This window comes from Oncorhynchus gorbuscha, linkage group LG15, assembly GCF_021184085.1.
Source record: "Oncorhynchus gorbuscha isolate QuinsamMale2020 ecotype Even-year linkage group LG15, OgorEven_v1.0, whole genome shotgun sequence".
NCBI classification, from domain to species: Eukaryota; Metazoa; Chordata; class Actinopteri; order Salmoniformes; family Salmonidae; genus Oncorhynchus; species Oncorhynchus gorbuscha.
In genome coordinates, this window is record NC_060187.1 from 47,443,423 (window position 1) to 47,470,302 (window position 26,880).

The window sequence follows — 26,880 nt, forward strand, 5'->3', positions numbered from 1 at the left end:
TGGACAAACAACCCGAGAAGTAGTAAAACTATAAAACTGTCTTAGCTGTGAAATGTCACATCAGCGGAATACCTTTGAGGTAAACACTACACTGTCTTTTAATCTAAACCGTTCTTTGGTCCAATAGTAAGAAACCATTCTGTATCCTGTAGTCTAATTTTCTCTCTTGGTTTTAATCAATGATAAAGTTATTGAGTAATGTTACACAAAAACAGGGAGGGATGTGTGTTGTTGAGTGTATTTGTGGATGAACATGTAACTGGCTGGGTAAGGACCCGAGCACTCAACACACAGCTTTCAGAGGTCACAGGTCAGTCCCGAGGTGGTCAGTTTAACTCTCAGGTTACTTGCTGTAGCCTTCCAGCAGAAAGGAAAACGTGTGTGTCTTGGTGTGTCTGTTTTTGCATGCAACTGAGCTAGATGAATAAAAAGCAGGTCAAACTTACCACTGACATTCTGTTTAATTAGCCTTTCAGGTACATCCGTCAGCCGTCACAAGGTATACGCCACAAAATCAAACGAAGGATCATCAAAAATATGCTTAGTGTACTCGTGATCTTATTCTCCGTTGATATAATCTGTTTCTGCATTTATACATAACAATAAGACAGTTGAAAACATTGCAGTAGTGTAAATATCTATCGATATTTATATATAAATATTTCAATGTTCCTCCTTTTGTGAGACAAAGCCGTATTCTGGTAGGGGCCCTTGCTATGCTTTGTGCACATGAATCATCCTCCTCTGATCTTTCCCTTTGGCTAATGAACCGCAAACATATTGTTAAGATTCACAACAAAAAAACACAAACATTGTCTGAATGGCGAGATGCAACAGCCTTTGTTATTACAAACATCTAACTGTAAGTCGCTCTGGATGAGAGCGTCTGCTAAATGACTCAAATGTAAATGTCAAATGTGTTTTAGTGTCCAGTGCTGCAAACTCAAAGGGATGATGCATTTTACACATCAATATCATCGTGTTTTCAAACTCATGCAACAGTATTTGCAGGAAGCATTTAACTAAACATTTCCCTGATACCATGGCGCTGTCATTCAACCAAAGCCAAAGTCTAAGTCCTTCAGACAAACTTTTAACAAAACTCTATAGGCAGCCATTGATACGGACACATTTGACCACTCTCCATTTTAGGGCAACATTTGTAAGACGTCACATATTTTGTGATCAGGATCTGGGCTATGAAGAGACGTCATCCAGCGCCAGTTCATGTGTAAGTCCTTACAAGCCCTACTCTAAACAGAGAGAAGTGTAATTATTGGAAGAACGGTCCTTGCAGCTTGGTGCGGACCTGGTCTCGTTTCACCTCTCTCTCCGTGAGGAAAGCCTGCAGCTTGTCAGTGGAGAAACACAAGATGGAGTCTCTGTGTTTGGAGGGGGCCCGCTCGCCTCGTACCCACGGGTTCTGGAGGCACTCAGCCGCCGACGGTCTCTCCCTGAAGAAACGCATCAGATGAAACACATCAGGAACATTCTGAAATGGTTTGTTAACACTATCTACCAATTACCCCTCAAGGAAACAACTGTGGGTGTGCTTGTCCATCTCAAATAGGCAATGGGTACTGTATAGGTCCTGGTCAGATGTGGTCAATCGACTCACCAGGCCTTGATGCTCAGTGTGTTCTTTATGAAGTTGATTGCTCCCTCTGACAAACCAGGGTAGCAGCGGCCAAACTGGATCTTCCCCTTCCGGATGTTTCTGTCCCTCTCCCAGTTGAGGTCTGAATGGAACGGGCTATCTGCACTCAACCTAGGCGGTGAGAGGGAGGACATATTTGTTTATTTGGATCTTTAGCAGAAGCACCAGCTACTATTCCTGGGGTCCACAAAAAAACACAAAACCTGACGAGTAACAAAACATTGATAGATGAGGCCAGTCAACAAAAATGTAAAATCCAACGATACACAAACGCAAAATAAAAAACATATAATACTAATATTAATACAAAAATAATGTGTGTGTTAGAGTGTGTGTGTGTGTGTGTCCCCTCGCAGTCCCCTCATATCAGAGGAGAAACTGAAGAATAAATGGCAGTATGGATGTATAGCGGGGTGTCAAACATACGGATCCGGCCCGCGAGCCCATTCAATCCGGCCCGCAGGGGGTTTCAGTTTTTCTTTGAAAAACGGTCTTAATTGACATTGAAATGACAATAAAACAAAAAACCATGCAAGCTTCACAAAAAAATGACATGGTTAAAATATTTCTAGCCTGTCTATGGGTAACAGGTTTAAAGTGTTGTGCTCGACCCGCTCAGTTTCCCACCACAAAACACCCGAAAATGGCCAAAACGAGTAGAACCAGCTCCTCACCTGCTTTTACACAGGGGTTTGACTACTTAAAAAGGAACAAGTTTCACCATATTCAAATTTGAGTTCAGTTCACGTAACAGGGTCAGATTAAATAATAGCAGCCAGAAATGACTTTGTCAAAACAACATAATAATTATAGCTTTACAATGACGGTGAAAACATGTTCAGGTTAAATAGGTTAATATATTCCTAGAAGTCACACAGGGAGCACAGAGGGATATGTCAAAATGCTCAATTTTGGCACTTCAGCAAGTCAGATACTGTATATTGAATCATCCACGTGGTCTTCATTTAATGTAACTGGCTTTTCAAATGCAACACTTGTGCACAATTTCTACTTAAAATATTAAAAGGGACACAAAAAGGCACTTATTTCGTGGAACAACCCTTCTTACTTACATTATAAAAGCCAAAACCCCAATAGCCCAGATGTCGGTCTCAGGTCCGACTCCTTGTCCGTCGAGGATTTCTGGAGCTTTAGGAAGGACAATGTAAACTGACAAAACATGACAGATCGAGAGGGCATTCTTCAAAAGAGTTTTACATTCCATTGTTTCCATTAGTACGTGCCAGTGAATTGAAGTCAATCTTTCAAGGAAGAACGTTTATAATCCAGCGGCAGAACACAAAGGTTGAAATGAATTAAGGTTATGGTTAAGGTTAGGTTTAGGAAAAACAGTTAGGTTAATTAAGGTTTGGCATTGTTTCAGTGCGGTTAGGGTAAGGGTTAGGAAAGGCATAACAGTTAACCATGGGTTAGCGTACCCCCATCTGCCATTCTGTTTCTGCCCGTTGTCTGTGGAGAGGCGCTCGATGGAGTCTCTGTGTGAAATGGGAAGACGGATGTAACTGTTCTTCAAGAGCAAAGTTGAGTGATGAAGTTAGGCAAGCTTTTGTTCAGCCTATCATCCCTATCCACCCATCCTCCCCGCTCATCCTTTCCAGTCATTCTCTTGATGTACCTCTCTCTTGTCCCGGAATGTCCTCTATGTTGAGTGTCTGTCCGGGTGTGAAAGACTGAGCGGAGCCCAGGTCTACGATCTTCAGCACGTTGCGGTCCGTCACCAGCATGTTGTCCGACTTGAGGTCCAGGTGGACGACGCGACGGCTGTGCAGGTAGTCCACAGCACCCAGGATCTGAGCCAGCAGCTCTGCCACATGGAGTTCAGCATAAAGATCTCTGTTTGGGGTTGAAAAAAAGAGGGAGGGAGGGGGAACATAGTATATCTAAAACCCATCTTCTGCATCTTTACCAAGTACAGTAAATAACACATTTTGCAACCACACTCTGGAAATTGCAAAACCCATTAGCCAGGCAACGCTACAAAACTAACACACTCCCAAAACACTACTAAGTAATGTTGCAGTGTATAGCAGGCAGCTGTGTCTTTCTGACCTCTCTGTCAGGTTGTAGAGCAGCTCTCTGCCAGCACACAGCTCCTGGATGAGCACCAGGCAGTGGGGGGTAATGTAGGCCGTGTGCAGCTGCACCAGGTGGGGGTGGTTGAGCTTCTTAAGCAGCTGGTACTCCCTGAGCACCAGAGCTCTATTTTCTGGCCTGTAAGGAGTGATCTTGGCAGCAAACAGCTGCTGGCTCTGGCCGTCCTGACACTGGGTCACCACGCTGAAACGACCCCTGACATGGACAACACGAAGAGAGAGAGACGGTGAGAGAGATTGCACACACATCTGTGCTTTACAGGTAGGAAGGACAGATGTGCAGTAAAGAAATGCTGAATGAGTACACATTCACGTCACGTAGGAAAAAAACGACAACTTTCCTAACCCAGTGTTGACCGTCCAGTACCTGTTGATCTCTGCGAGGAAGCTGTAGGTCTTGTGGCTAGGTTGACCTCTTGACCCACTGCCCTTTGATCCTGGGTACTCGGTCTGGATGAGGGGAATGTGGGTCTCTGTAGATGAAAGGAGAACTGTTACGTCTGGCCACAGACTCAAAAAGGGACGTAGGGCACAAAAACAAACTTTCATCAATTAACACTAATTGCCTTTAGGATGGGTTGCCATAACAACAGGGGGTGAAGGGTCGCTGAAAGGTCCTGCCCCCTTCTTGGTGATGCAGCCCACCCTGAATACGTATCCTGCTCCTCTGAGTAAGTCCTTCACTACGTAGCAACTGTCTGTCACCTCCTCGCACAGTAGCTTCCACTCCCCACCTGTGGCAGTAGAGGGTATGAGAATGTTTTATAATTATAATATTTCATGTGCAACAGGTGCATCATCATCATCATCATCATCATTGTCAACATCCGGTAGACAGTGTTAAACTTGTTCAATTTAGTGTCGCTTCACTTCACTGCACATACACCAAAGGCGGCTGGTGGTACGGCGACTCATGGTACTAAATTGGGGTGGACGGGCGGATGGTAATGGCTGAAACGGCACAAACGGAATGATATCACACACATCAGACACAGTTTCCATGTGCTTGATACCATTCCATTTACTCCATTCCAGCCATTATTATGAGCCGTCGTCCCCTCACCAGCCTCCAGTGACATACACATTTCTGTGGAAAATCAATATGCAAATCTGTGTGATCTGTAAGCAGTGTATTTCGTACCGTCTGTGCTGTACTGAACACAGTAAACCACTTGGTCCCTGGACTGCACTGGTCTCCATACTAGCAGAAATCCACCTGCCTCCAACTGGTGCACATCAGGCCTGGTCAGGTGGATGAGCATCTCTGGAGAGAAAACAGAAAGATAAACATTAGACTTGCAAAGAGGCACACAAAGCCTTTCTCCTGCTGAGTAGATTGCAAATTGAGTCCAAATATACTTCACCTTTGTTCTTCTTGAATGCAGGTATTTTAGGTATTTTAAATGAAAATAATGTGGACTTCTTTTTAGCACTCTCCAAGCCAGCGCTCGCCTTTTGCTCAGGTGGAGCAGGAGAGGAACCCTTTACAATCGGCCCTGCATCACACCAAGAAACATAAAGGGTGGACATTCTGATTGTTTCCCCTACATGAGAGGGATTCCATTCTGAAAAAGTGTACGAAACTAAAAGTGCATGGTAGCTCACCTCCCTTCGTTAAGTCCTCCTTGCTGGATGATTTGGTGAACAGCTTGGTGAGGCTAGAGGCTGATGCCCTCATCTTTTTCCTGAGTGACATGGTTGGGGTTTTGGGCTCCAATTCCCCTAGCGTGGGTCCCTGCTCTGTGCCCTCCAGTTGTGAGTAGGAATGCCCCGCCCAGGACTGCCTACGTAACAGATTCATCAACCCAACCTTGGGTGACATCCTGGGAGACTTCCCCGAGGGCGGTTTGGCCTGGAGGGCCGGGGTGGACTCGTGCCTCTGGAGACGTGCCTCTGTGTCGCTGGCCCTCGAGGGTCTCTCTGGGGCCTTGAAGGACAGGCTGGGGCTGGGTTTCACCGGCAGGATCGTCTTCTCTACCTTACCATTATTTCTGGCCGTTGGGTTCTGGTTGGGGTGGGTTGTCCTTCTCGGTGGGATCTGAAGTTGGCCGCTCCGGCACTGGGGCTCCTTATTAGCTTCCACAGCCTCAGACCCCTGGAGCAGTGAGCAGGGGGACGTTGTGATCAGGGGCTCCTCCTGGTCATCATACTCATCCCCTGCTCTCCCTCTTTGTGTGGCTGCAGGGTAGCCATGGGACAGCTCCTCACAAGAGTCCAGCCTGCTGGAGCCCTCAGAGCCATGCTCCAGGATGAGGGACTCAGCCAGGGAGTACTGAGAGCCAGCCAGGTTCCCCGCCTCCTCCTCTGACCTGAGGCTCTTCTCTGGACCAGCATGGGGCGATTTTGCACATAGTTCCTGAAGCCTGGCCGTAAGCTGTTTGGGAGCCACTGCCACTGAACCTCTTCTACCTCTCACTTGGAGAGGGGAAACGTCCAAGCTCTTCTCTTCCTCCTTGTCAGTGAAATCCTCCTTAAGATTCAAAGCACTCTCCTCTTCTCTACATTTGGCGGATCCTGGTGAGCGTCGGGAGTATTCGTCCAACGACTTGCTCCTCCTCTGTGGTGGTGCATTGTGCGAGAGGCTGACCCCGCTGTCAAAGGAGCAGGACTTGAGCATGGACGACTGCAAAGACCCTCGCCTTTGCCCGTGATTGGTCTCGCCTTCGTCCTCCACATACTCAATGAGAGGCTCGTTGAGGCGGCTAGAGAGGCTTCTGCGGAGTGGCTTGCGGCCCCTCTCCTGCTTCTTGGCCTGGAACTTGTCCCTGAGGGTCATGTGGCGAGCGGACATGGGCGAGAGCTGAGCGGAGCTGTTGTAGAAAGTGCTGCGGATCAGGCTGCTCCTGGCGATGCAGCCTCCTTCACTCCCGGACGCGGAGCCATCATCCCCTTCGGAGAGGTATAGGGACGGGCTGCTTTCTCGGCTGACCCTCCTCTCCCTCTGGGGTGTCGGCTGCTGTGACGCATCCGAGGACCCTATAGACTGCCTGCTTAGCCTCCTCTCCAGCACTCTCATCTGTCCTCCCATCTCCTCCTCCTCCTCCTCCTCCTCCTCCATGGTCCCCTCCTCCTCTTCCTCCAATTTCAGTTTGGCAAAGGGCTCAGGGATCCTGGCTCTCTCCATGAGGGGGTCAAATTCTTCCTCCTCCTCGTCTTCATCCTCGTCAGCTGTGGTGCAATGGTGGAAAAAGTCCCAGGCATCGGCCTCGTCGTACTCAGAGGAGGAGCCGCTGCTCATGGAGGTGCTGCTGGGCTCATGGGGGTCCCGGGGGGCTGTGATGGAGGTCTCCCGAAGAGGGGCATCCAGCAGCTCTGGGATGGGCTTCAGGATTAGCACCGAGCCCAGGCAGGTCAGAGAACGCTGGGTAGAGAGGGGAGAGAATGCAGGTGAGAGAGAAGACAGAGAATTCATACAGAGCTGGGAAAAGACAGTTCAGAAAACATAAACAGAGAGAAGAGACAAGAAAACACTGGACAGAGTTAAAAGACTGTCGGCTGGCGCTAAAGGAGGCTTATGTTTCAAATGCAGGGTGTTTGCAATTTTGTCATGTTAAAAAACTGGCGCACTGGCATTTTCCAGCCCTAAAGCCAGGTTCCGCGATTTACCTGTCTAACATCAGCTCGCTTGCGCTGAGGTGTGCACTTAAAAACAAGTGCAAAAGTGACAATTTGTTGCAGCGCTGATGGGAAGTTTTAAGACCCACAAAAAGCACGTCTTAAAGGAGGTAGTTGATAATGGAATGGATTTTGAGACTGGAAGCGCAGCCTATCTAGCCATGACGCAGTCACCATGGAAGGAGAGATGTGCCTTTTTTTGCCTGTGAATCTCAATTTATAAACAGAAAAAAATTGTTTTCCCCATTTTGATTTGATTAAAAACCAATCATAGCCTACCTTCCCCTTAATCAAGGCTGGTTTAGCAGCATCGCATACAGTAGGTGTGTCTTTTTATCCTGGCCATTGGCCAAAAGTAGCCTATGAATAAAGGGGTTTATATGGTTGACTGAGCTTTTAAATATTTGAGGATTTTGCCCTCATGCTTTTTTCAATATTCACAATTCACGTACTTACATTTCGCTTGTTCAAGAAGGCTATCCATTCCAATTTTCAAAGAGCGCCCCTCGTCCAATTACCAAAGACACGCTCCTCCAAAGAATTCAGTCGTCCTATAATGCCATATCAACAACCATTTTTTTTATCTGCCTCGTACATAAGCAACGATACAATCTTGATGGCAAGATGGCGCCGACAGACATTGCAGCTCTGCTTCTAGCTCCTAAGGAACTTTGCAGTATTTCGTTTTTTTATGTGTTATTTCTTACATCATTAGCCCAGAACGTTTTTTTTCCGTTATCACATACAGCCGGAAATAACTTTTGGATATCAGAGCGACGGTAACTCACCAGCATTACGACCAGGAATACAACTTTCCAGAATTGAATCCTTTGTTCGTACTCCCCAGGGCAATTTATGTTATCCCTGAGGCTGCTCCAAGACGAAGCCGGGGGAGAAGAGCTATTCATAGTGGACTTCTTGCTCTCGTACAAGATTAACATCTTCTTCACCCGCTTTAAGAATAACACAGTGCCACCGGCGCGGCCCGCTCCCATGGACTGTGGGCTCTCGTTCTCCGTGGTGGAAATGAGTAGGACAGTGAGTGTTAACCCTCGCAAGGCTGCCGGCCCTAGCCGTGTCCTCAGAGCATGCGCAGGCCAGCTGGCTGGAGTGTTTATGTACATATTCAATCTCTCCTTATCCCAGTCTGCTGTTCCCACTTGCTTCAAGATGTCAACTGAACTCCATGACTGCATTGAGAGGCACTCTAGACCCACTTCAATTTGCTTACCGCCCCAATAGATCCACAGACAACGCAATTCCCATCGCACTGCACACTGGAATACCTATGTAAGAATGCTGTTCATTGACTATAGCTCAGCCTTCAACATCATAGTACCCTCCAAGCTCATCATTAAGCTCAGGGCCCTAGGTCTGAACCCCACCCTGTGCAACTGGGTCCTGGATTTCCTGACAGGCCAACCCCAGATGGTGAAGGTAGGAAACATCACCTCCACTTCGCTGATCCTCAACACAGAGGCCCCACAAGGGTGAGTGCTCCGCCCCCTCCTGTACTCCCTGTTCACCCATGACTGCATGACCACGCACACCTCCAACTCAATCATCAAGTTTGCAGATGACACAACAGTAGTACGCCTGATTACCAACAATGGTGAGACAGCCTACATGGAGGAGGTGAGGGCCCTGGCGGGGTGGAAAATAACCTCTCCCTCAACATCAACCAAACGAAGGACCTGATCGTGGAAGTCAGGAAACAGCAGAGGGAGCACGCCTCTTTCGACATCGATGGGACCGCAGTGGAGAAGGTGGAAAGCTTCAAGTTCCTCTGCATACACACAACTGACAATCTGAAATGGTCCACCCACAAAGACAGTGTGGCGAAGAAGGTGCAACAGCGCCTCTTCAACCTCAGGAGGCTGAAGAAATTTGTCTTGGCACCTAAGACCATCACAAACTTTTATAGATGCACAATTGAGAGCATCCTGTCGGGCTGTATCACCGCCTGGTATGGCAACTGCACCATCCGCAACCGCAGGGCTCTCCAGAGGGTGTTGCGGTTTGCCCAATGCATCATCGGGGGAACACTGCCTGCACTCCAGGAGACCTACAGCACCTGATGTCACTAATACTGGCATCCTTTCACTCCCTCCTCTCTACATTTTCCTCCTCTGTCTCTGCTGCTAAAGCCACTTTCTACCACTCTAAATTCCAAGCATCTGCCTCTAACCCTAGGAAGCTCTTTGCCACCTTCTCCTCCCTCCTGAATCCTCCTCCCCCTCCCCCCCCTCCTCCCTCTCTGCAGATGACTTCGTCAACCATTTTGAAAAGAAGGTTGACGACATCCGATCCTCGTTTGCTAAGTCAAACGACACCGCTGGTTCTGCTCACACTGCCCTACCCTGTGCTCTGACCTCTTTCTCCCCTCTCTCTCCAGACGAAATATCGCGTCTTGTGACGGCCGGCCGCCCAACAACCTGCCCGCTCGACCCTATCCCCTCCTCTCTTCTCCAGACCATTTCCGGAGACCTTCTCCCTTACCTCACCTCGCTCATCAACTTATCCCTGACCGCTGGCTACGTCCCTTCCGTCTTCAAGAGAGCGAGAGTTGCACCCCTTCTGAAAAAACCTACACTCGATCCCTCCGATGTTAACAACTACAGACCAGTATCCCTTCTTTCTTTTCTCTCCAAAACTCTTGAACGTGCCGTCCTTGGTCAGCTCTCCCGCTATCTCTCTCAGAATGACCTTCTTGATCCAAATCAGTCAGGTTTCAAGACTAGTCATTCAACTGAGACTGCTCTTCTCTGTATCACGGAGGCGCTCCGCACCGCTAAAGCTAACTCTCTCTCCTCTGCTCTCATCCTTCTAGACCTATCGGCTGCCTTCGATACTGTGAACCATCAGATCCTCCTCTCCACCCTCTCCGAGTTGGGCATCTCCGGCGCGGCCCACGCTTGGATTGCGTCCTACCTGACAGGTCGCTCCTACCAGGTGGCGTGGCGAGAATCTGTCTCCTCACCACGCGCTCACCACTGGTGTCACCCAGGGCTCTGTTCTAGGCCCTCTCCTATTCTCGCTATACACCAAGTCACTTGGCTCTGTCATAACCTCACATGGTCTCTCCTATCATTGCTATGCAGACGACACACAATGAATCTTCTCCTTTCCCCCTTCTGATGACCAGGTGGTGAATCGCATCTCTGCATGTCTGGCAGACATATCAGTGTGGATGACGGATCACCACCTCAAGCTGAACTTCGGCAAGACGGAGCTGCTCTTCCTCCCGGGGAAGGACTGCCCGTTCCATGATCTCGCCATCACGGTTGACAACTCCATTGTGTCCTCCTCCCAGAGCGCTAAGAACCTTGGCGTGATCCTGGACAACACCCTGTCGTTCTCAACTAACATCAAGGCGGTGGCCCGTTCCTGTAGGTTCATGCTCTACAACATCCGCAGAGTACGACCCTGCCTCACACAGGAAGCGGCGCAGGTCCTAATCCAGGCACTTGTCATCTCCCGTCTGGATTATTGCAACTCGCTGTTGGCTGGGCTCCCTGCCTGTGCCATTAAACCCCTACAACTCATCCAGAACGCCGCAGCCCGTCTAGTGTTCAACCTTCCCAAGTTCTCTCACGTCACCCCGCTCCTCCGCTCTCTCCACTGGCTTCCAGTTGAAGCTCGCATCCGCTACAAGACCATGGTGCTTGCCTACGGAGATGTGAGGGGAACGGCACCTCAGTACCTCCAGGCTCTGATCAGGCCCTACACCCAAATAAGGGCACTGCGTTCATCCACCTCTGGCCTGCTCGCCTCCCTACCACTGAGGAAGTACAGTTCCCGCTCAGCCCAGTCAAAACTGTTCGCTGCTCTGGCTCCCCATTGGTGGAACAAACTCCCTCACGACGCCAGGACAGCGGAGTCAATCACCACCTTCCGGAGACACCTGAAACCCCACCTCTTTAAGGAATACTTAGGATAGGATAAAGTAATCCTTCTCACCCCCTCCCCCCTTAAAATATTTAGATGCACTATTGTAAAGTGGCTGTTCCACTGGATGTCATAAGGTGAATGCACCAATTTGTAAGTCGCTCTGGATAAGAGCGTCTGCTAAATGACTTAAATGTAAATGTAATACTGGAAAATCTAAATCAAAGTCCAAGTAAACAGATTTGACGATATTCTTGCAGAAAAATGGTATGTGAATGTCTCCTTCACGATTTGCCCAAATGTACCTGGGTGACTACACACTAAAAGTCATATAGTTTGCTCATACTTCAAGTTGTCTGAAACTTTGCACATCCGATGGTGTCCACAAGATGGCAGCAGTGTAATTACCAGAGTGATGACTAGATTTGGGGCCTTTCTGTTGCATTTCAATGATGTCGTTTTATTTTTTAAGTAGTTTTTTCTTTGTATTTTCTTCTACCAGATCTATTGTGTTATATTCTCCTCCTCATTAACTTCACATTTCCACAAACGTCAAAGTGTTTCCTTTCAAATGATACCAAGAATATGCATATCCTTGCTTCAGGGCCTGAGCTACAGGCAGATTTGGGTATGTCATTTTAGGCAATTTATTTTAAAAAGGGGGCTAAGTACTTTTAAAACCAGATACTTTTAGACTTTTACTCAAGTGGTATTTTTCTGGGTGGCTTACTCTATTTCCGGCTGGTGCTACGGTGGAATTTAATTTGATTAAAAGCTAAACTTAGAATGATTCACCATCCTGGCTTTATGAAGAGAACGTCCAGCTGGCATGAAATGTAATTTAGGAGCCGTCTGCTATTTCTGAAGAAATGTGAATACGATCTGTAAGATGGTTCCATTATGTTTATCAAACAGTATAACGGTGAGGGGACATTCTCTTATTTTAATATATACAGTGGGGCAAAAAAGTATTTAGTCAGCCACCAATTGTACAAGTTCTCACACTTAAAAATACGAGAGAGCCCTGTCATTTTCATCATAGGTACACTTCAACTATGACAGACAAAATGAGAAAAAAAATCCAGAAAATCTCATTGTAGGATTTCTAATGAATTTATTTGCAAATTATAGTGGAAAATAAGTATTTAGTCACCTGCAAACAAGCAAGCAAACCAGCTTGTCGAGAGGGGAAAAGAATGCTGCGGGAACAGGTATAGGGAGAGATTGAAACAAATATAGAAATCTGGGCAGGACATTCATTTTAATTACATTTATTCTACCCAGTAGAGTGAGAGGCAAGTCCATCCATTTACAAAGGTTACCCTCCACCTTTTGCAACAAACTGGCCAGATTGAGTTTATAGAGGTTGTTCAGGTGACCATCCACCATTAGGCCCAAATATGTGAAGCCCATAGGAGACCATCTAAAAGGAAACTTGTGCTTGATGGTATGGTGGTCAAAGACAGACAACGGTAAGATTTCATTTTTATCAAAATTGACCTTATATATACAGAGAAAGAACTATAACACTGTAGTAGGATCTGCAAGCGATAGAGGGAATGTTCTGGCTTCGTTAGAAATAAGGTAAGGTCGTCCGCAAAGAGTGATAACTTATGGGTATGGGGGCCCACCTCAAAGCCAAGTATGTCAGGGCACGTTCTAATAGCCTCAGCCAACGGTTCGATGGCGAGGGCAAAGAGGTGGGGGATAATTGGGGAACCTTGTCTGTTCCCCCTATAGAGAGGGACAGAGGAGGAAGTAATCCCATTGTTAGCAATCCTAACTTTAGGAGATTTGTAGAGGGATTTGATCAAATTTACAAACACCAAACTTTTCCAAGACGCGAAAGAGGTATGGCCATTCAACCCTATTAAAGGCCTTTTCAGTGTCGAGGGAGACTGCAACACTAGGTATTTTGTTTTTGTTAGCAAGATGAATTATATCAAAGAACCTTCTGACATTACTGGAGGACAATCTATTAATTATAATGCCATTCTGATCTGAGTTGACCAACAGGGGAAGACAGTCTCTTAGAATGCATCTTGGTGACTGGTCTATAGGAGATTGGTCTATAGGAGGCGCACTTTAGCGGGTTTTTCCCTTTCTTGTAGATCACAGTAATCACTGCTTGAGAGAAAGACTCTGGAAAGCAGTTGTCTTTCCCGGCTTTTTTAAGTACCTTCATAAGGTAGGGGACCAACAGCTCCCTAAATTCTTTATAGAACTCTGGAAGGAAGCCATCCTCCCCAGGAGATTTATTAGAAGGTAAGGATTTTAATGGCCTCCAACAATTCAGGAACTGAGAAGTGTTCACTCAGGTGCTCTCTGTCATCCTCTGACAGGCATGGGAGGTTGAGAGAGGAGAGAAAGGAGTCGATCTCTGATAGATCATCGCTTGATTGGGAAGTGTAGAGGTCTTCGTAGTATTTCGTGTCATTAATTTTATTAGGGTCTAAATATATCTCAGTAGTAAGAGTTTCTATAGCATTAATTGTCCTCTTACTTTCCTCTGCTTTCAGTTGCCATGCCAATACTTTGTGAGCTTTCTCTCCAAGCTCGTAATAACGCTGTTTTGATTTAGTGATGGCCCTCTCAGCTTGATATGTGTTCAGAATATTTCAGTTTTTTATTTACCTGTATAGATCTTTAGTCAGGCCTCTTTGGTAGGTTTTCTCTAGCTCAGAGATTTCAGATTCAAGGGCACTCAGTTCCGCACCGTGTTTTCTCTTCAACCCTTTAGTATAGGAAATGATCCGTCCCCTCAGATAGTTTCATTCTTTGGGACACATTGAAAGCCTATCAGGAGCGGAGGGTTTGTTTGTTATTCAAAGTAAAAATATTGATCTGCTCTTTGATGAATGCACAAAATTCAGGTTGCTTTAGGAGTGTAGAATTTAGTCTCCATCTATATGCTCCATTTACCTTGGTAAGAATGGAGATTGATAATACCAGAGGAGAATGGTCACTAAATAATCTGGGGAGATACTCGATATCTAACACTCTATGAAACAGTTGGGTCGATAGTAAAAAGTTATCTATGCGTGTGTGTTGTGTTGTGTGGGTGTGAATTAAAAGAGTAGTCCCTATCCTGTGGGTGCAACTGTCTCCAGATGTCTAGTAAATTGAGATCTTTCATGAATGACATGGAGAGCTTGTCGGCTTTGGTAAGAAGTGAGGGTTTATCAGAGTACCTATCAAGAACTGTGGTGCTTGAGCAACCTGAAGGAAGACATTCTGAATAAACATATAATCATCGAAGTCAGGAGCATAAATATTCAATAGGGTTCAAGACTCCAAAAACATATTCCCCTGCAACAAAACAAACCTGCCCGAGGGATCAGAAATGGTGTTGTTGACTCTGAAGACATATTCCCCTGGCACCAAAACAAACCTGCCCGATGGATCAGAGATGGTGTTGTTGACTCCGAAAACATATCCCCCTGCACCAAAACAAACGTGCCCGAGGGATCAGAGATGGTGTTGTTGACTCTGAAGACATGTTTCCCTGCACCAAAACAAACCTGCCCGAGGGATCAGAAATGGTGTTGTTGACTCTGAAGACATATTCCCCTGCACCAAAACAAACCTGCCCGATGGATCAGAGATGGTGTTGTTGACTCCGAAAACATATCCCCCTGCACCAAAACAAACCTGCCCGAGGGATCAGAGATGGTGTTGTTGACTCTGAAGACATAGTCCCCTGCACCAAAACAAACCTGCCCGAGGGATCAGAGATGGTGTTGTTGACCCCAAAAACATATTCCCCTGCACCAAAACAAACCTGCCCGAGGGATCAGAGATGGTGTTGTTGACCCCGAAAACATATTCCCCTGCACCAAAACAAACCTGCCCGAGGGATCAGAGATGGTGTTGTTGACCCTGAAGACATATTCCCCTGCACCAAAACAAACCTGCCCGAGGGATCAGAGATGGTGTTGTTGACCCCGAAAACATATTCCCCTGCACCAAAACAAACCTGCCCGAGGGATCAGAGATGGTGTTGTTGACCCCGAAAACATATTCCCCTGCACCAAAACAAACCTGTCAGAGGGATCCGAAATGGTGTTGATGACGCAGAAGGGGATGTGTCTACTTATCAAAATTGCAGTTCCTCTTGCTTTGGAGTTAAAAGAGGACGCAAAAACTTGTCCTACCCATTCCCTCTTCAATTTCTTGTGTTCACTGGCTGTAAGATGTGTTTTCGACCGGGGTTTCAGCGCTGATGTTCTGTGGGCACGTTCGATTTCCAGTGGCTTGGTGAAGTTGATTATGCCTAGGACATCCGGGATCCATTGAGTGAAGAAACGGAGCGGGTCACGGCCCTCGCTGTCCTCTTTCAATCCCACCACACGGATATTACTACGTCTACTCTGGTTCTCCATCTGATTTACCTTGTTTTTGAGGTAGGCATTGTCCTTCTGCAGTTATATCAGAACCTGGTCATGTCGAGCGATGGTATCTTCAACTGTGCTAATGCACAACTCAGCCTCAGTCGTTCTCAAAAGGAGATCATTCAGGGAGGATTTCAGGTCATCGATGGAAGAATGGAGTTCAGCCGATTTCTTGTCAATTTTCAGAGAAAGGCCTTTGTTTACCATCCTGAATTCCCCGGAGGAGAGTAGCCAGCATGTCAGCAGGCTCGCAAGAGGCTGCCGAGAGCGACAGTCTGGAACTGTCGTCTGAGTTATGAGGGCTAATGCTAATCTTGCTAGCTGTAGCGTTATCGTTATCTTGGGAATCAACAACGTTTTGGTCGTCCCTCTTGCCTCTCTGTCGGAGGACCATGGCTCTTTATCAGCCGATGTTAGAATATTGTTTCAACGTTGTTATTTAGGTAATAATGGAATAACTTTGGAGAGCTCGGTTTGTCAACGTCTGCTCAGCTCAGCGGCAACACGTGCTTCGAGTGGACATTCTCTATATATTGTATCTTTGTCCATCTTCTGTGAAAAGTTTGGATGTGCATAAAACCCTCTAACCTTGATATTATATGCCCACAGGAAGCGATTATGGTGCCTGTAACTGTATTTTGACACACTGTACCCTACTTAAAACCAGTTTTTGTTTCATTTAGATTCTAATTTGATTAGAATTATTCACTCTTTTTAGGCCTTATCAATAGTGAATTTAATCGTACGTTTGGCATGTCAGTGAATCAGCCATAATGCAATTTACAGTAGGCCCAGTCTCCAGTGTGAATGCTATGTTTAACAATATGTTTCCTTATTGAAGACATGCAATTACTTAGAACAATGTGGACTGAAAACATGTTCAACATATTTTTGGTTTCTGTAGGCTATTTAACAAACTAGGCTATAACGGACTAATACTAAAATTGGAGTTGATGACAAGGCAAAACATAAAGGGAATACATAAAAGATTGTAAATACACAACTTGAAGCAACCAAATATTTAGCCATGGAGCATGCTCAGATTGGCCAGTGAGGCTTAAAGCCTCCAATTTGTTTAGTCATCAAAACCCAGCCCTTTCGCACCAACGCCAGCTACTGTGCCCATAATTCCGTATGTAAAAAATAGCACAAATATTTCCGACACACCCCCGAACCTATAATGCTACCACTTTATCATTGCATTAGGTTTGTTAAAATAGAGCCCTGCATGTCATTATTGTACCTGCCATTTTCTCCTTGAGATGAAGACTTTCAGAGCCCTTGTATTGATATCATCAGTCTCATCCTCATGTTCACCCTGACAACATAATCAACAAGAGAGAATGTGTTAGACAAGATTCATTGTTTTCCTCCATTTTATTTGTCTCCACCAACCCGGCTGAGACAGAAACAAACTGTGTATGTAATTCTTACCTGGAACCATTTGTGCCCCAGACACTCAAATGCAGTTGGCCGCTTTCTAAAGGAGAGAACCAAATCATTTAGAGTGATATCCATATAAGAAATGATAATATCTTCAATCATGTCGATGGTTGTATTTCTTACACTGGGTCTGGCTGCAGGACCGTGCGGAGGAAGCCCTGGGCACCGGTGCTCCTGTAGGTGAGGTCGGGTGCGTCCCAGTTCAGTGTCCCCTCCCCCACCCTCATCAGAGTGGCCCGGTCCGTCTCCCCCGTGAACGGACAGCGGCACATCAGACTGACAGGACACGGCATGATTTCAACACTTAACACTCACTCAAATTCCATGTACTATATGACGAGACTCAAATATTGCATTAAAAAAAAAAAAATCATAAATCATACAGTACTTGCCATAAATAGGCCACAACACCAATGGACCTGACAAAGAAGAGAGAAAATATTTATGTCGCGATAAATTGTCACATTTTCCCCTTCATATGATTGGAATGTCACATACAGTGGCACAGATGCACTGAAACATAAATTGTTTCGCTTACCAGATGTCACTTGCTATAGTGACGGGGTCCTGATGTATGATCTCAGGGGCCACAAACTCAGGAGTGCCAAACTGGCTGTACTGGTGTCTGGAAGTGTCCATCTCCTGACAGAAGCCAAAATCACAGATCTTGATCTCCTCTCTGGGTGGAAACACCATCAGGATATTGTCCGGCTGTGTGATTGAATTCCAATGGCAGATAGTGGGTGAGGGAACTGACCATGTCACGGACTAAGCTGTCCGTCAAACTATCGACCAGGGTGCATTGTTTCAATGTGTACAAAAAGAGTGAACGCATGAACAACCAAACGAAACGTGCAAACTTACTTTGATGTCCAGATGTAGGATGTTCATGCTGTGGATATGACCAACTCCCTCCAGGATTTGCTGAATGTACATCTGCACCTGGTACCATGAACGCAGTTTATAAACATCATAGGGGCAGTCATAATAGCCTTAGCATCCAGGCAAAACAGGGGTCAACTCTAAACACCGTTCAACAAGATTGGGTTTTACAGTCAAAAGAGCGAAGGTTTTACCTCTCTCTCGCTGACTGATCCCTTCGACAGCAAATGATCAAGGAGACCGCGAGAAGAGCAGCTACGTTATGGTATTAAGAACAATATGCCGTGTTAAACATGGATCAAATTGAGCACTACATCTCCACCCTTCGGTCTTCATCGGTGAAGTGGCTAAAAGCGCCATGGGGAAGGATACGCTTCGGTGACCAGGACCAGGGTCCTCCGTGTAGAGAAGAAGTCCAGCAGACAGGCCACCCTGGGGTGGGCCAGCCGGGAGAGCAGGTCCCTCTCTTGGAACGCCCTGGTCCTCGTACTGCTCCTCAGGGGCAGGAACTTGGCGGCAAAGCACTCACCCGTCCTCCTGTGGGTAACCCGCTTTACCACCCCATACGTGCCCCTACAGACACGGGGAGAAGAGGAAAAGGACGGAACCCATTTTAGTTTATTGGAACGCAGCCAAAGGGAACGTCGACTCCACAGTTGCAGCTTGACCAAATGCTGCAGTGCGAAATATGACACCCAACTGAATGTGTACTTACCTCCCAATCTCCTCATGGACGTCATACACAGACAGCAGCTTCCTCCTCTTCCCAAGCTCCACCTCTCTCTCCTGCGACTCCAGTGGACCTACAGAAAAGAGGACCAGGACCATGCAGTCACATGTAATCAGCCAGAGAGCATCACATTTGTGGTGTTTCAGCTGCATTTGGGGATTGGGATGCTCATCTTCTAGGCATTTTGTGTTACATCTCTCATAGGTTTGGCATCGGCTAGTTTGAATGACAGTAAAAAAAAATAAGGACAGTGAACGCAAAGACACATGGCTCAGGTGAAAAGTAGTGCGCTGCTGTACAAGGGGGATTCATTTTTTGTTAATTTGACAGACACCATAGGTGTGTACTGAGGTCTTACCCTCCTCCACTGTCAGCCGAGCCTGACAGGAGGTGTGTCCTAAGTCGTTATAGGCCCAGCAGGTGTAGATGCCACCGTCCTCACTCTCCGGGCACAGCACAGTCAGAGAGCAGCGGGCACCATTCTGGACCACCTCCACATTCTCAGTGGCCAACAGCTCCTCTCCATCCTCCAATCATATGAGAGAGACACTACTAAGACACAGCTTCTACGACAGCACAGGGGCCAAGCCGTGGAGGAGAACACCAACAATTACCATGCTCGTACTACTCAGTTGATTAATAGTTTTGGTTAGTTATGTCCGGCGGTGTCAGCTATGCTTAAATGTATTGGGGAATGTCATAACGAAGGTTTGGATTAAGCTAATTATAACAGTGAATGAGATGATGGTGGTCTTAGATTGAGGAATTTTGAAGCGTCCAACCTTGTACCACTGAATCTCGGGAGTGGGCCTTCCTGTGATGATGATGGTGAAGGTAGCTGATTGACCAGGCTCCACACACAGGTCCTCCACCGGCACCTGGATGGAGGGAGGAGCTGAGGAGACAGGAAGTGAGGTCATTTCATGAGATGATTCATGTCTTAGGCACAGTGGCCACCTCTTTTAGAAAATAAGGAACTACAGTGTGTAGGCACAATTGCAAAGTACAAGTACCTGTTGGCATTTCCTCTATGGCCTCAGGAACATAAAGTTCCTCCTCAACCTCCGGTCTCTCCTCAAGCTCAGTGGGGAACTGTGGAGCCTCCACGTGTCCTCTGGCGGTAGGGTCCCTTTCCTCTTGGCTACCCTCGGCGCTGTAGAGAAAATATATATTGGGATAAAAATAGAGATGGTGCAGTAGGATGATGAATGTATCACAGTTCTGGCAGGCAGACTCACGGCTGAGGGTATCCAGGCTGGAAGAGCATTTTGGCAACAGAGGTGGGGTGGAAGTCTGTCTGCAGCCATTGCTTCACCATGGCAGTGGACCAGCCCTCTGAGTCGGAGTCTGGAAGCACAATGACACCTCTCTCATACTGATGCTCTTAGGTGCTGTTCGGGTCTAATAGTCCAAAATCATTCATTCATATTATTAACTGGCCTTTACAATGAATATATTTTTTGAAGCCATGCTAATTTGTCACCGAGGCAAAGCGTGTCGAGACATCAGCAACTGTCTATTTAAAAATGTAGAATGAATGAGAAATATGATAAAAGCTAATGTTAGGAACGTACAGTACCCTTACCTCCAGACTCACAGGAACACAATAACCAGTGCACGACTTACCTCCAGGCTTGAAGGACACCCAATAGTTTGTAAATCAGCCCATGAACAGGACATGGACACCCCAGGGGGGGAATAAGGGGTGCCTGATGCCCAGCACATGACCATCTTGTATAGGTAGGAGTGGAGAGTTAACTGGGCATGCGTTGGAGAGGAGAGAGGACCCATCCACATGCACTGGGTCCATGATACTGTGAACATGATGAAGGCTCTGTGAGGTACTTCCTGTTCGGGGACTACAGAAGATGGAGAGCAGGAGGGTTACGGAGAATGGATTGACTCACATGATCAACTGGTGTCCAAAGCCAAAGGGAAAACTACTTAGAGGTGGAATCATAGCTCATGAATGAAAGTGATTGATAGATACAGCAATGCCAGTATTCGAATTGTATTATTATTTTTTAAATTACAAAATTTTAATCTGCCTTGAAATACAGTAAATATAAATGCACTCTATGTGATTGAATGTGTTTCGTTGAAGGTGTACGATATGGATAAAATATACACTTGTCAGATATATGGATATAGCAAGGATTACTGCTGTGTCGTAATCAATCGACTTTTCGGGGTCCTGATATGGACTCTGAGGGGCCATTATCGGGCACAGATTAAGCCTAGTCCTGGACTAAAAAGTAAACTCAAAGGAGAGTGTCTATTGAAAGAGTTTTACTCCAGGACTACTGTAGGTTCAAATCTGTGTCCGGGAAACACCCCGAGATGTAAATGAGCTATGGCCCCTTATTTATCCTGTTTGGAAAAGCTTTTGGAAATCCATCAAGATCAGTCAAATGGGAGGAAAGGACCCGGACCCTTTCCAATGCTTGTCATTTCTGAAAGATGGAAACATGATGAAAACACGAGCAAAAACATCCAATACTAAAGTGTATCAATGTCTTTCATGAATATGCACAACTAGCCAGGATATGATATCTATGTTGATTGCTAATGTCGGTGACTGCAAGTGTTTATGGTTTCACGGGTGGTTGGAATGAAATGGGATAGAAAGGGTAACCTGGGTAATGAGACAATCCAAATTGAACACGAGGAATGGCAATGACGACTGACAGCATGAAAACAGAGATAAAGTGAGGTGAAGTAAAGTCATCTGAGGTAAAGTAGGTGAACGTGAGGTGAAACGAAGTAAGGACCATGGCATGTGCTTTTCTGATCCCTCTTCAGTTAACACTGAGCTTGTATTGTCCACAGAATAAAACTGATAAAAACAATACCTTCCCTTGTCTCTCATTAGATATCAGAAAAGAGTTAGACCTATGGGGTCCTTGTCCTAGATTGTATTAGACTGTCATCATGTCTTATAGTGTAGAACATGTGGACACTAAAGATGAACATCTCTACTGTAGCCTTCTTCTCAAACCCTGTGACCAGACTCCGAGGTGGACATTTACCTTGATTTGGTGGAGGGAACTCTCCTACTGTACCTTGGATCAAGATGGCCTGTGGTTGGTCAGGCTCACTGTCCATCACTTGTGCAAAGGCGGAGCACATCTCTGCTTTACTCTTGGCACTGCCCAACTTGTTCCACAGCTAAAACACGACAGGATTTCACATTTTTGAAACGGCACTGTTTTATAACAGTGCACAAAAGCTCAAAGAATGCATTGCTATAAAGAACAGCAACAGTATATTGTACCTTCAATGTTATACCTGTACTGTGCACCATGGGGGACCGGCCATTCAGTGCCACTGCCCCCAAACTCTGGAACTCTCTCACCCCAGCCACCCGCAACTCTGACTACATCACCACTTTCAAAGCCCGAACTCAAACCTACCTTTTCCCTCAGCTTAGCTCGCCCCCTTACTCAGCCCTAGTTTAAGATAGGTAACTTTTTGTTTCATTTAAATTGTTTAATCCCCGTTTTGGTTTTTCCACTCTTTGCTGTACAGTGTCCTTGTTCTTTTTTTAAGGGGTTTTATATAATGTATTATTGTTATTATTATTACCTGTACATTAGGAACAATTATTACATATGAAGTACAGTACACAAAGGGGTTTCATACATGTACTGTAGGCCTACCTCACACTTATACTGTCCCAGGTCTGTCTCTCCAGGGTTCATGATGGTGAGCGTGAGGATCCCACTGCGGGCATCACTCTCTATGTGGTACTTCCTCTGGTCTGTCAGCTCTCTGCCATCCTTAAACCAACTGTCATGAACATGCCAGGGCACACAACCAAATAACAACATGTGGGACGATCTTAATGGGAATCAAGCAGGTACTAGCCAGGTTCCCATGACATTGTAGGGGGATACAGTAAATCCTGTCCAGTTTACTGTACCATACCTGACTCGGGGTAAAGGAGTACTGTGTGTGGAACAGCTGAACTTGATGTCCTCTCCCTCCAGCAGACATGCACTCTGCAGCCTGGTAAGGAATCTGGGGGGTGCTGTAGGACAGGAAATAATGAGTTTGTTCACTCTACATTTACATTTACATTTAAGTCATTTAGCAGACGCTCTTATCCAGAGCGACTTACAAATTGCTCTACGCATGACCTTTGCACAATATGCCATGGAGTATACCGTAACATGTTAGAGAGTACAATCATATGGCTATGTTTGTTGTATTTTAGTGTTCTTTAGCCCTAATATTCATTAACATCAAATGCATACAGTGAGTGAGGGAGACTAATGCTCTGTTATCCCGGACTGTGGTTGTTTAGTTCAGCACCAGAGCTACTGTAAGTGAAAGTGGACTCACCATCCACCACTATCTTGGCCAGTGTGCTAGCACGGCCCACAGAGCTGGAAGCGTAGCACAAGTACTGTCCAGAGTCCTCGGGAGTGACCCCATCCATGATGAGGCAGCAGGTGCCCGCCCGGTCTGCAGTGATGATGTGGTGGGGGCCATCCTCTAGGGCCAGGCCATCTAGGGAGGTGATGTCATATCAGAGCGTCAGAGATCGTACTGCTGTTAAAGAACAGGACATTCCTCATTCTGCTTGCTAAATTTGGTACACAAGGTTGTACTCCCTGAACTTCCACACTACTCCCGAATGGCTGGCTAACTAGTCTAAAGCTCAAATCTATATGGTTCAACCATTTGCTATAAACAACTAAAAAAGAACAAACCCTATGCAAGCCATCTGGTTTGTATACCTTGGAACCAGCTGACCACTGGTTTGGGTGTTCCTGTGACTTTGCAGGCCAGCTTGATTGTCTGCCCGATCTTTGTGGTGCAGTCAGCCAGGAGAACTTCAAACTCTGGTGGACCTACAGAAACACACACATGACTACTGTAATAATGGGAAGAGATAAGGATATATAAATCTAGTGCTGCCCGTTGGATAGAGTTCATGCTGGACAGAGTTAACAAAAGATAAAGCCAGTGTTCGTACACTCTTAGAAAAAAAGGTGTTATCTAGAACCTGAGAGGGTTCTTCAGCTCTCCACAAGTAGAACCATGTAGAACCATTTCCCGAGAGGGTTCTACACGGAACCCAAAATGGTTTACCTGGAACCAAAAAGTTTTTTTTTTACCTTGAACCAATAAGTGTTCTCCTATGGAGACAGCTGAAGAGACACTTTTGGAGCCCTTTTTTTCTAAGAGTGTGTATTAGACCAACTTAACAATGGACCGTGCCAAAAGACAGCCATGGAGGAACTCACTGCTGGCAGTCAGGCTGGAGCGTTGCTGCAGCTCTCTCAGGTCTTTGAGCCAGGACAGCTTGAGCAGGGCGGAGCGGCCCTGCAGTGTGTACCTCCTCACTGAGCCCCGGTGCTCGTGCCACAGCCCCCAGGACTTCTCCTCTCCCCCCACCGTCTCCTTCACCTCCACATCATTCAGCTGGGGAAGGGGAGTTAGTAAGTTAATATTACAAGGAAGGCACTCTGTGTGTCGTGGAGATGGTTCGGAGAAACCATACTAAATGTGGTGAATAGCCTTGACTTACCACGTGTGTTATCTCCCCAAGCTAACGCGTAAGTTTTTATCTCCAAGAGATAACACAATCTTGTGGCTCACAGGAGACCTGGGTTCGAACCCAGGTTGGTAACATAAGCTTGGCACAGAGGATTTGCATTTACATTGACTGGGGCAAAGGTCAAGGGGCAGGTTTTCACCTTCATCTTGTTCTTGAAGGCGTAGGTGTCAGAGTTCATGCCAGGGTCTCTCTTGAGCTTACACAGCAAGACACAGTCCTTGAAGAGGAACACCTGCCTCTGGTGGCCCCTGGAGGACGTCTTGATCTCGGGAGACTCCTCCCACACAGTGAAAGGACCCTGGGAGGAGGAGAGATGTGGGATGAAAGCTTCAGGAGGAACTGGATTATTGATGAGGAAAACATGAGTGAGCTAATTTCTGCACCAATGCGAGATCGAGATGGCACATTTTAAGCTATGTCCTTGACATTCAACTTCCAATGATGCTGTATCCCCATTAGCATCTGAGAAACAACCTTCCACTGTTTGTTACAGTACAGCTCAGGTAGTTTAGGCATGTTGGCATATTCTAAACCAGGGCTGTTCAATTCTGGTCCTGGAGGGACAAAAAAAACGTCTGGTTTTTGTTTCGACCTGGTAATTAAAGAGATTATCCTTTACTTTTATATACTTTTTAGCCAGTAGTTCTGAAAGTAGAGCTCGCGAGCCAAAAGGTGCCCCCTGTACTGCATCACATAGTTGCGGTCAAATATATTGGCACCCTTGCAATTTTCTTAAATAATTCCATACTTCTCCTAAAATAAACATCGTTTCCACACTTTGCTATTGGATTTTCAACATTACGGAACAAATTGTATGTATCAGCAGATTACCAGGTGTTTTGGAGCCCAATGTTGAACCTGTTAAAAGCATGTCTGTGTTGGCAACAACTCAAAACACACATTTTTTTGACTGTTCTGGATTTCTGAAACAATTTATTTGAGAAGAAATTAAGAATGCAGTGCTCATGCAGGTGAAAGAGCAGCAAGCCATTGATGGCTAAAAAGTGTTTGCCTGCAGTCATCTGGCGAAAACAAGTACTAGCTCCGGGTTGCCAATAATTTTGTCCCATTTGTTTTTAAAATTAAATGCACATTTAAGTTTACACAAATTAAATTGGTTCTGCAATGTTAAAAATTACAAGGTGTGCTGGCAAAACATTTTTTTGACATTTCAATTTATTTGAGAAGAAATGTGCAAGAATGCAGGTGAAAGAGGACCAAAAGCGGGAGTCTTTAATCCAGTAAAGTAAATACAATCAAAAACACAACTTTCACTCTGACGAGGACAAACTGGTGAACAGCAGGTGAACAGCAGGTTGCCTCGGGAAGGCACTCTGACTCAGACACCTGCTCACCACGCAGCATGGTTGTTATTTTCTTTGAACACTTCCTTTGGTCGTTGGTAAACATAGGAAGAGCCCACTGCTAAAGGAGCCACAAGAAAGGCTGACTGAACTTCTCAAAACCCCCACCTAAACAAGCATACATCCTGGGGGAAATGTTCTGTGGACCAGCGAAACAAAATTACAGCTCTTTGGCAATACAGATCAGCGCTGTGTTTACTGGTGGCCAAATGAAGCATTCAATGAAAACAACATCCTCCCTACAAACAAACATGGGGGAGATTTGATAATGCTGTGGTGTTGCTTTGCTGCCTCTGGTACTGGGGGCCAAGAAAGTGTGCAAGGCATCATGAAATCAGCAGATTACCAGGTGTTTTGGAGTCCAATGTTGAACCCAGTGTTCAAAAACTGGGACTCCATTGAAGTGTGTGGTTCTTCCAGCAGGACAACAACTCAAAACACACATCATAAAACACCCAGGAATGGTTCAAAAGAGATGCTGGACTGTTCTGGAGTGGCCAGCAAAGAGTCCAGATCTGAAACACATTCAAACCTATGGCGAGATCTGAAAACAGCAGTTGGCGGAGAGCACCCCTCAAACATTAAGGAATTACAGCAGTTTGCTGCTGAAAGGTGGGCCAAATTGTCAGTGGAAAGGTGCAGCAAGCTCATTGATGGCTACAAGAAGTGTTTGCCTGCAGTCATCTTGGCCAAAGGCTGTGCAACCAAGTACTAGCTCCGGGTTGCCAATAATTTTGTCTATGCCATTTGTTTTTATTTTCTAAATTAAAATGCACATTTAAGTTTACACAAATTAAATTGGTTCTGCAATGTTAAAAGTCCTATTACAAGGTGTGGTGGCCAAAACTTTTTTTTGACATTTCAATTTATTTGAGAAGAAATGTGCAAGGGTGCCCATGTACAGTATTTGCCCGCAACTGAGATGTGTAGATGTGCACCACATCATTGCTTTCTCTCTCGCTCTGCTGTGTGTGCATCTTGCTAGCTGTCACTCAAATGGTGAGGGGCTGAAGCTCGTTGGCTAGAGCTCGAATTGCTCGATGTAAAACAGAAATTCTGGTCATATATTTAGCATGTATGAACGACATATTGATCCATCCAGCCCACAGTGGGAGGGTTAAAAAAGACTTCGGAGTCGCCAAAGTTCCGGAGCATGTCTTTAACTGCACTCACCTGGTGTATCAGGGCTGAATTAATACCTTATTAGAAGAGAGGATGAAAACTGGGAAG

At 46.0% G+C, this 26,880-nt stretch overlaps 1 protein-coding gene across 4 annotated transcripts in view; it reads right to left on the reverse strand.

Annotated features, from left to right (window-relative positions):
- Positions 1 to 442: 442 nt before the first annotated feature.
- Positions 443 to 26,880, reverse strand: part of obscna (obscurin, cytoskeletal calmodulin and titin-interacting RhoGEF a) — a 91,540-nt gene continuing 65,102 nt past the window's right edge. For 3 of the 4 annotated variants that reach the window (XM_046301598.1, XM_046301594.1, XM_046301597.1), the window contains 31 exons: positions 24,426 to 24,584; positions 23,973 to 24,150; positions 23,463 to 23,576; positions 23,065 to 23,232; positions 22,648 to 22,750; positions 22,380 to 22,509; positions 21,783 to 21,888; positions 19,959 to 20,067; positions 19,734 to 19,873; positions 19,503 to 19,615; positions 19,079 to 19,247; positions 18,706 to 18,793; positions 18,363 to 18,563; positions 18,185 to 18,245; positions 17,973 to 18,050; positions 17,647 to 17,819; positions 17,501 to 17,527; positions 17,232 to 17,384; positions 17,100 to 17,145; positions 16,909 to 16,983; positions 5,377 to 7,132; positions 5,136 to 5,267; positions 4,913 to 5,035; positions 4,338 to 4,505; positions 4,139 to 4,244; positions 3,728 to 3,967; positions 3,294 to 3,511; positions 3,097 to 3,153; positions 2,731 to 2,827; positions 1,619 to 1,768; positions 443 to 1,454 (listed from right to left, as the gene is read on the reverse strand). In XM_046301598.1, the coding sequence (XP_046157554.1) occupies positions 1,274 to 1,454; positions 1,619 to 1,768; positions 2,731 to 2,827; positions 3,097 to 3,153; positions 3,294 to 3,511; positions 3,728 to 3,967; positions 4,139 to 4,244; positions 4,338 to 4,505; positions 4,913 to 5,035; positions 5,136 to 5,267; positions 5,377 to 7,132; positions 16,909 to 16,983; positions 17,100 to 17,145; positions 17,232 to 17,384; positions 17,501 to 17,527; positions 17,647 to 17,819; positions 17,973 to 18,050; positions 18,185 to 18,245; positions 18,363 to 18,563; positions 18,706 to 18,793; positions 19,079 to 19,247; positions 19,503 to 19,615; positions 19,734 to 19,873; positions 19,959 to 20,067; positions 21,783 to 21,888; positions 22,380 to 22,509; positions 22,648 to 22,750; positions 23,065 to 23,232; positions 23,463 to 23,576; positions 23,973 to 24,150; positions 24,426 to 24,584 (5,619 nt within the window). In that variant the 3' untranslated portion in view covers positions 443 to 1,273. The remainder of the gene's footprint in view (positions 1,455 to 1,618; positions 1,769 to 2,730; positions 2,828 to 3,096; positions 3,154 to 3,293; positions 3,512 to 3,727; positions 3,968 to 4,138; positions 4,245 to 4,337; positions 4,506 to 4,912; positions 5,036 to 5,135; positions 5,268 to 5,376; positions 7,133 to 16,908; positions 16,984 to 17,099; positions 17,146 to 17,231; positions 17,385 to 17,500; positions 17,528 to 17,646; positions 17,820 to 17,972; positions 18,051 to 18,184; positions 18,246 to 18,362; positions 18,564 to 18,705; positions 18,794 to 19,078; positions 19,248 to 19,502; positions 19,616 to 19,733; positions 19,874 to 19,958; positions 20,068 to 21,782; positions 21,889 to 22,379; positions 22,510 to 22,647; positions 22,751 to 23,064; positions 23,233 to 23,462; positions 23,577 to 23,972; positions 24,151 to 24,425; positions 24,585 to 26,880) is intronic. The other variant, XM_046301595.1, reaches the window with a different exon arrangement.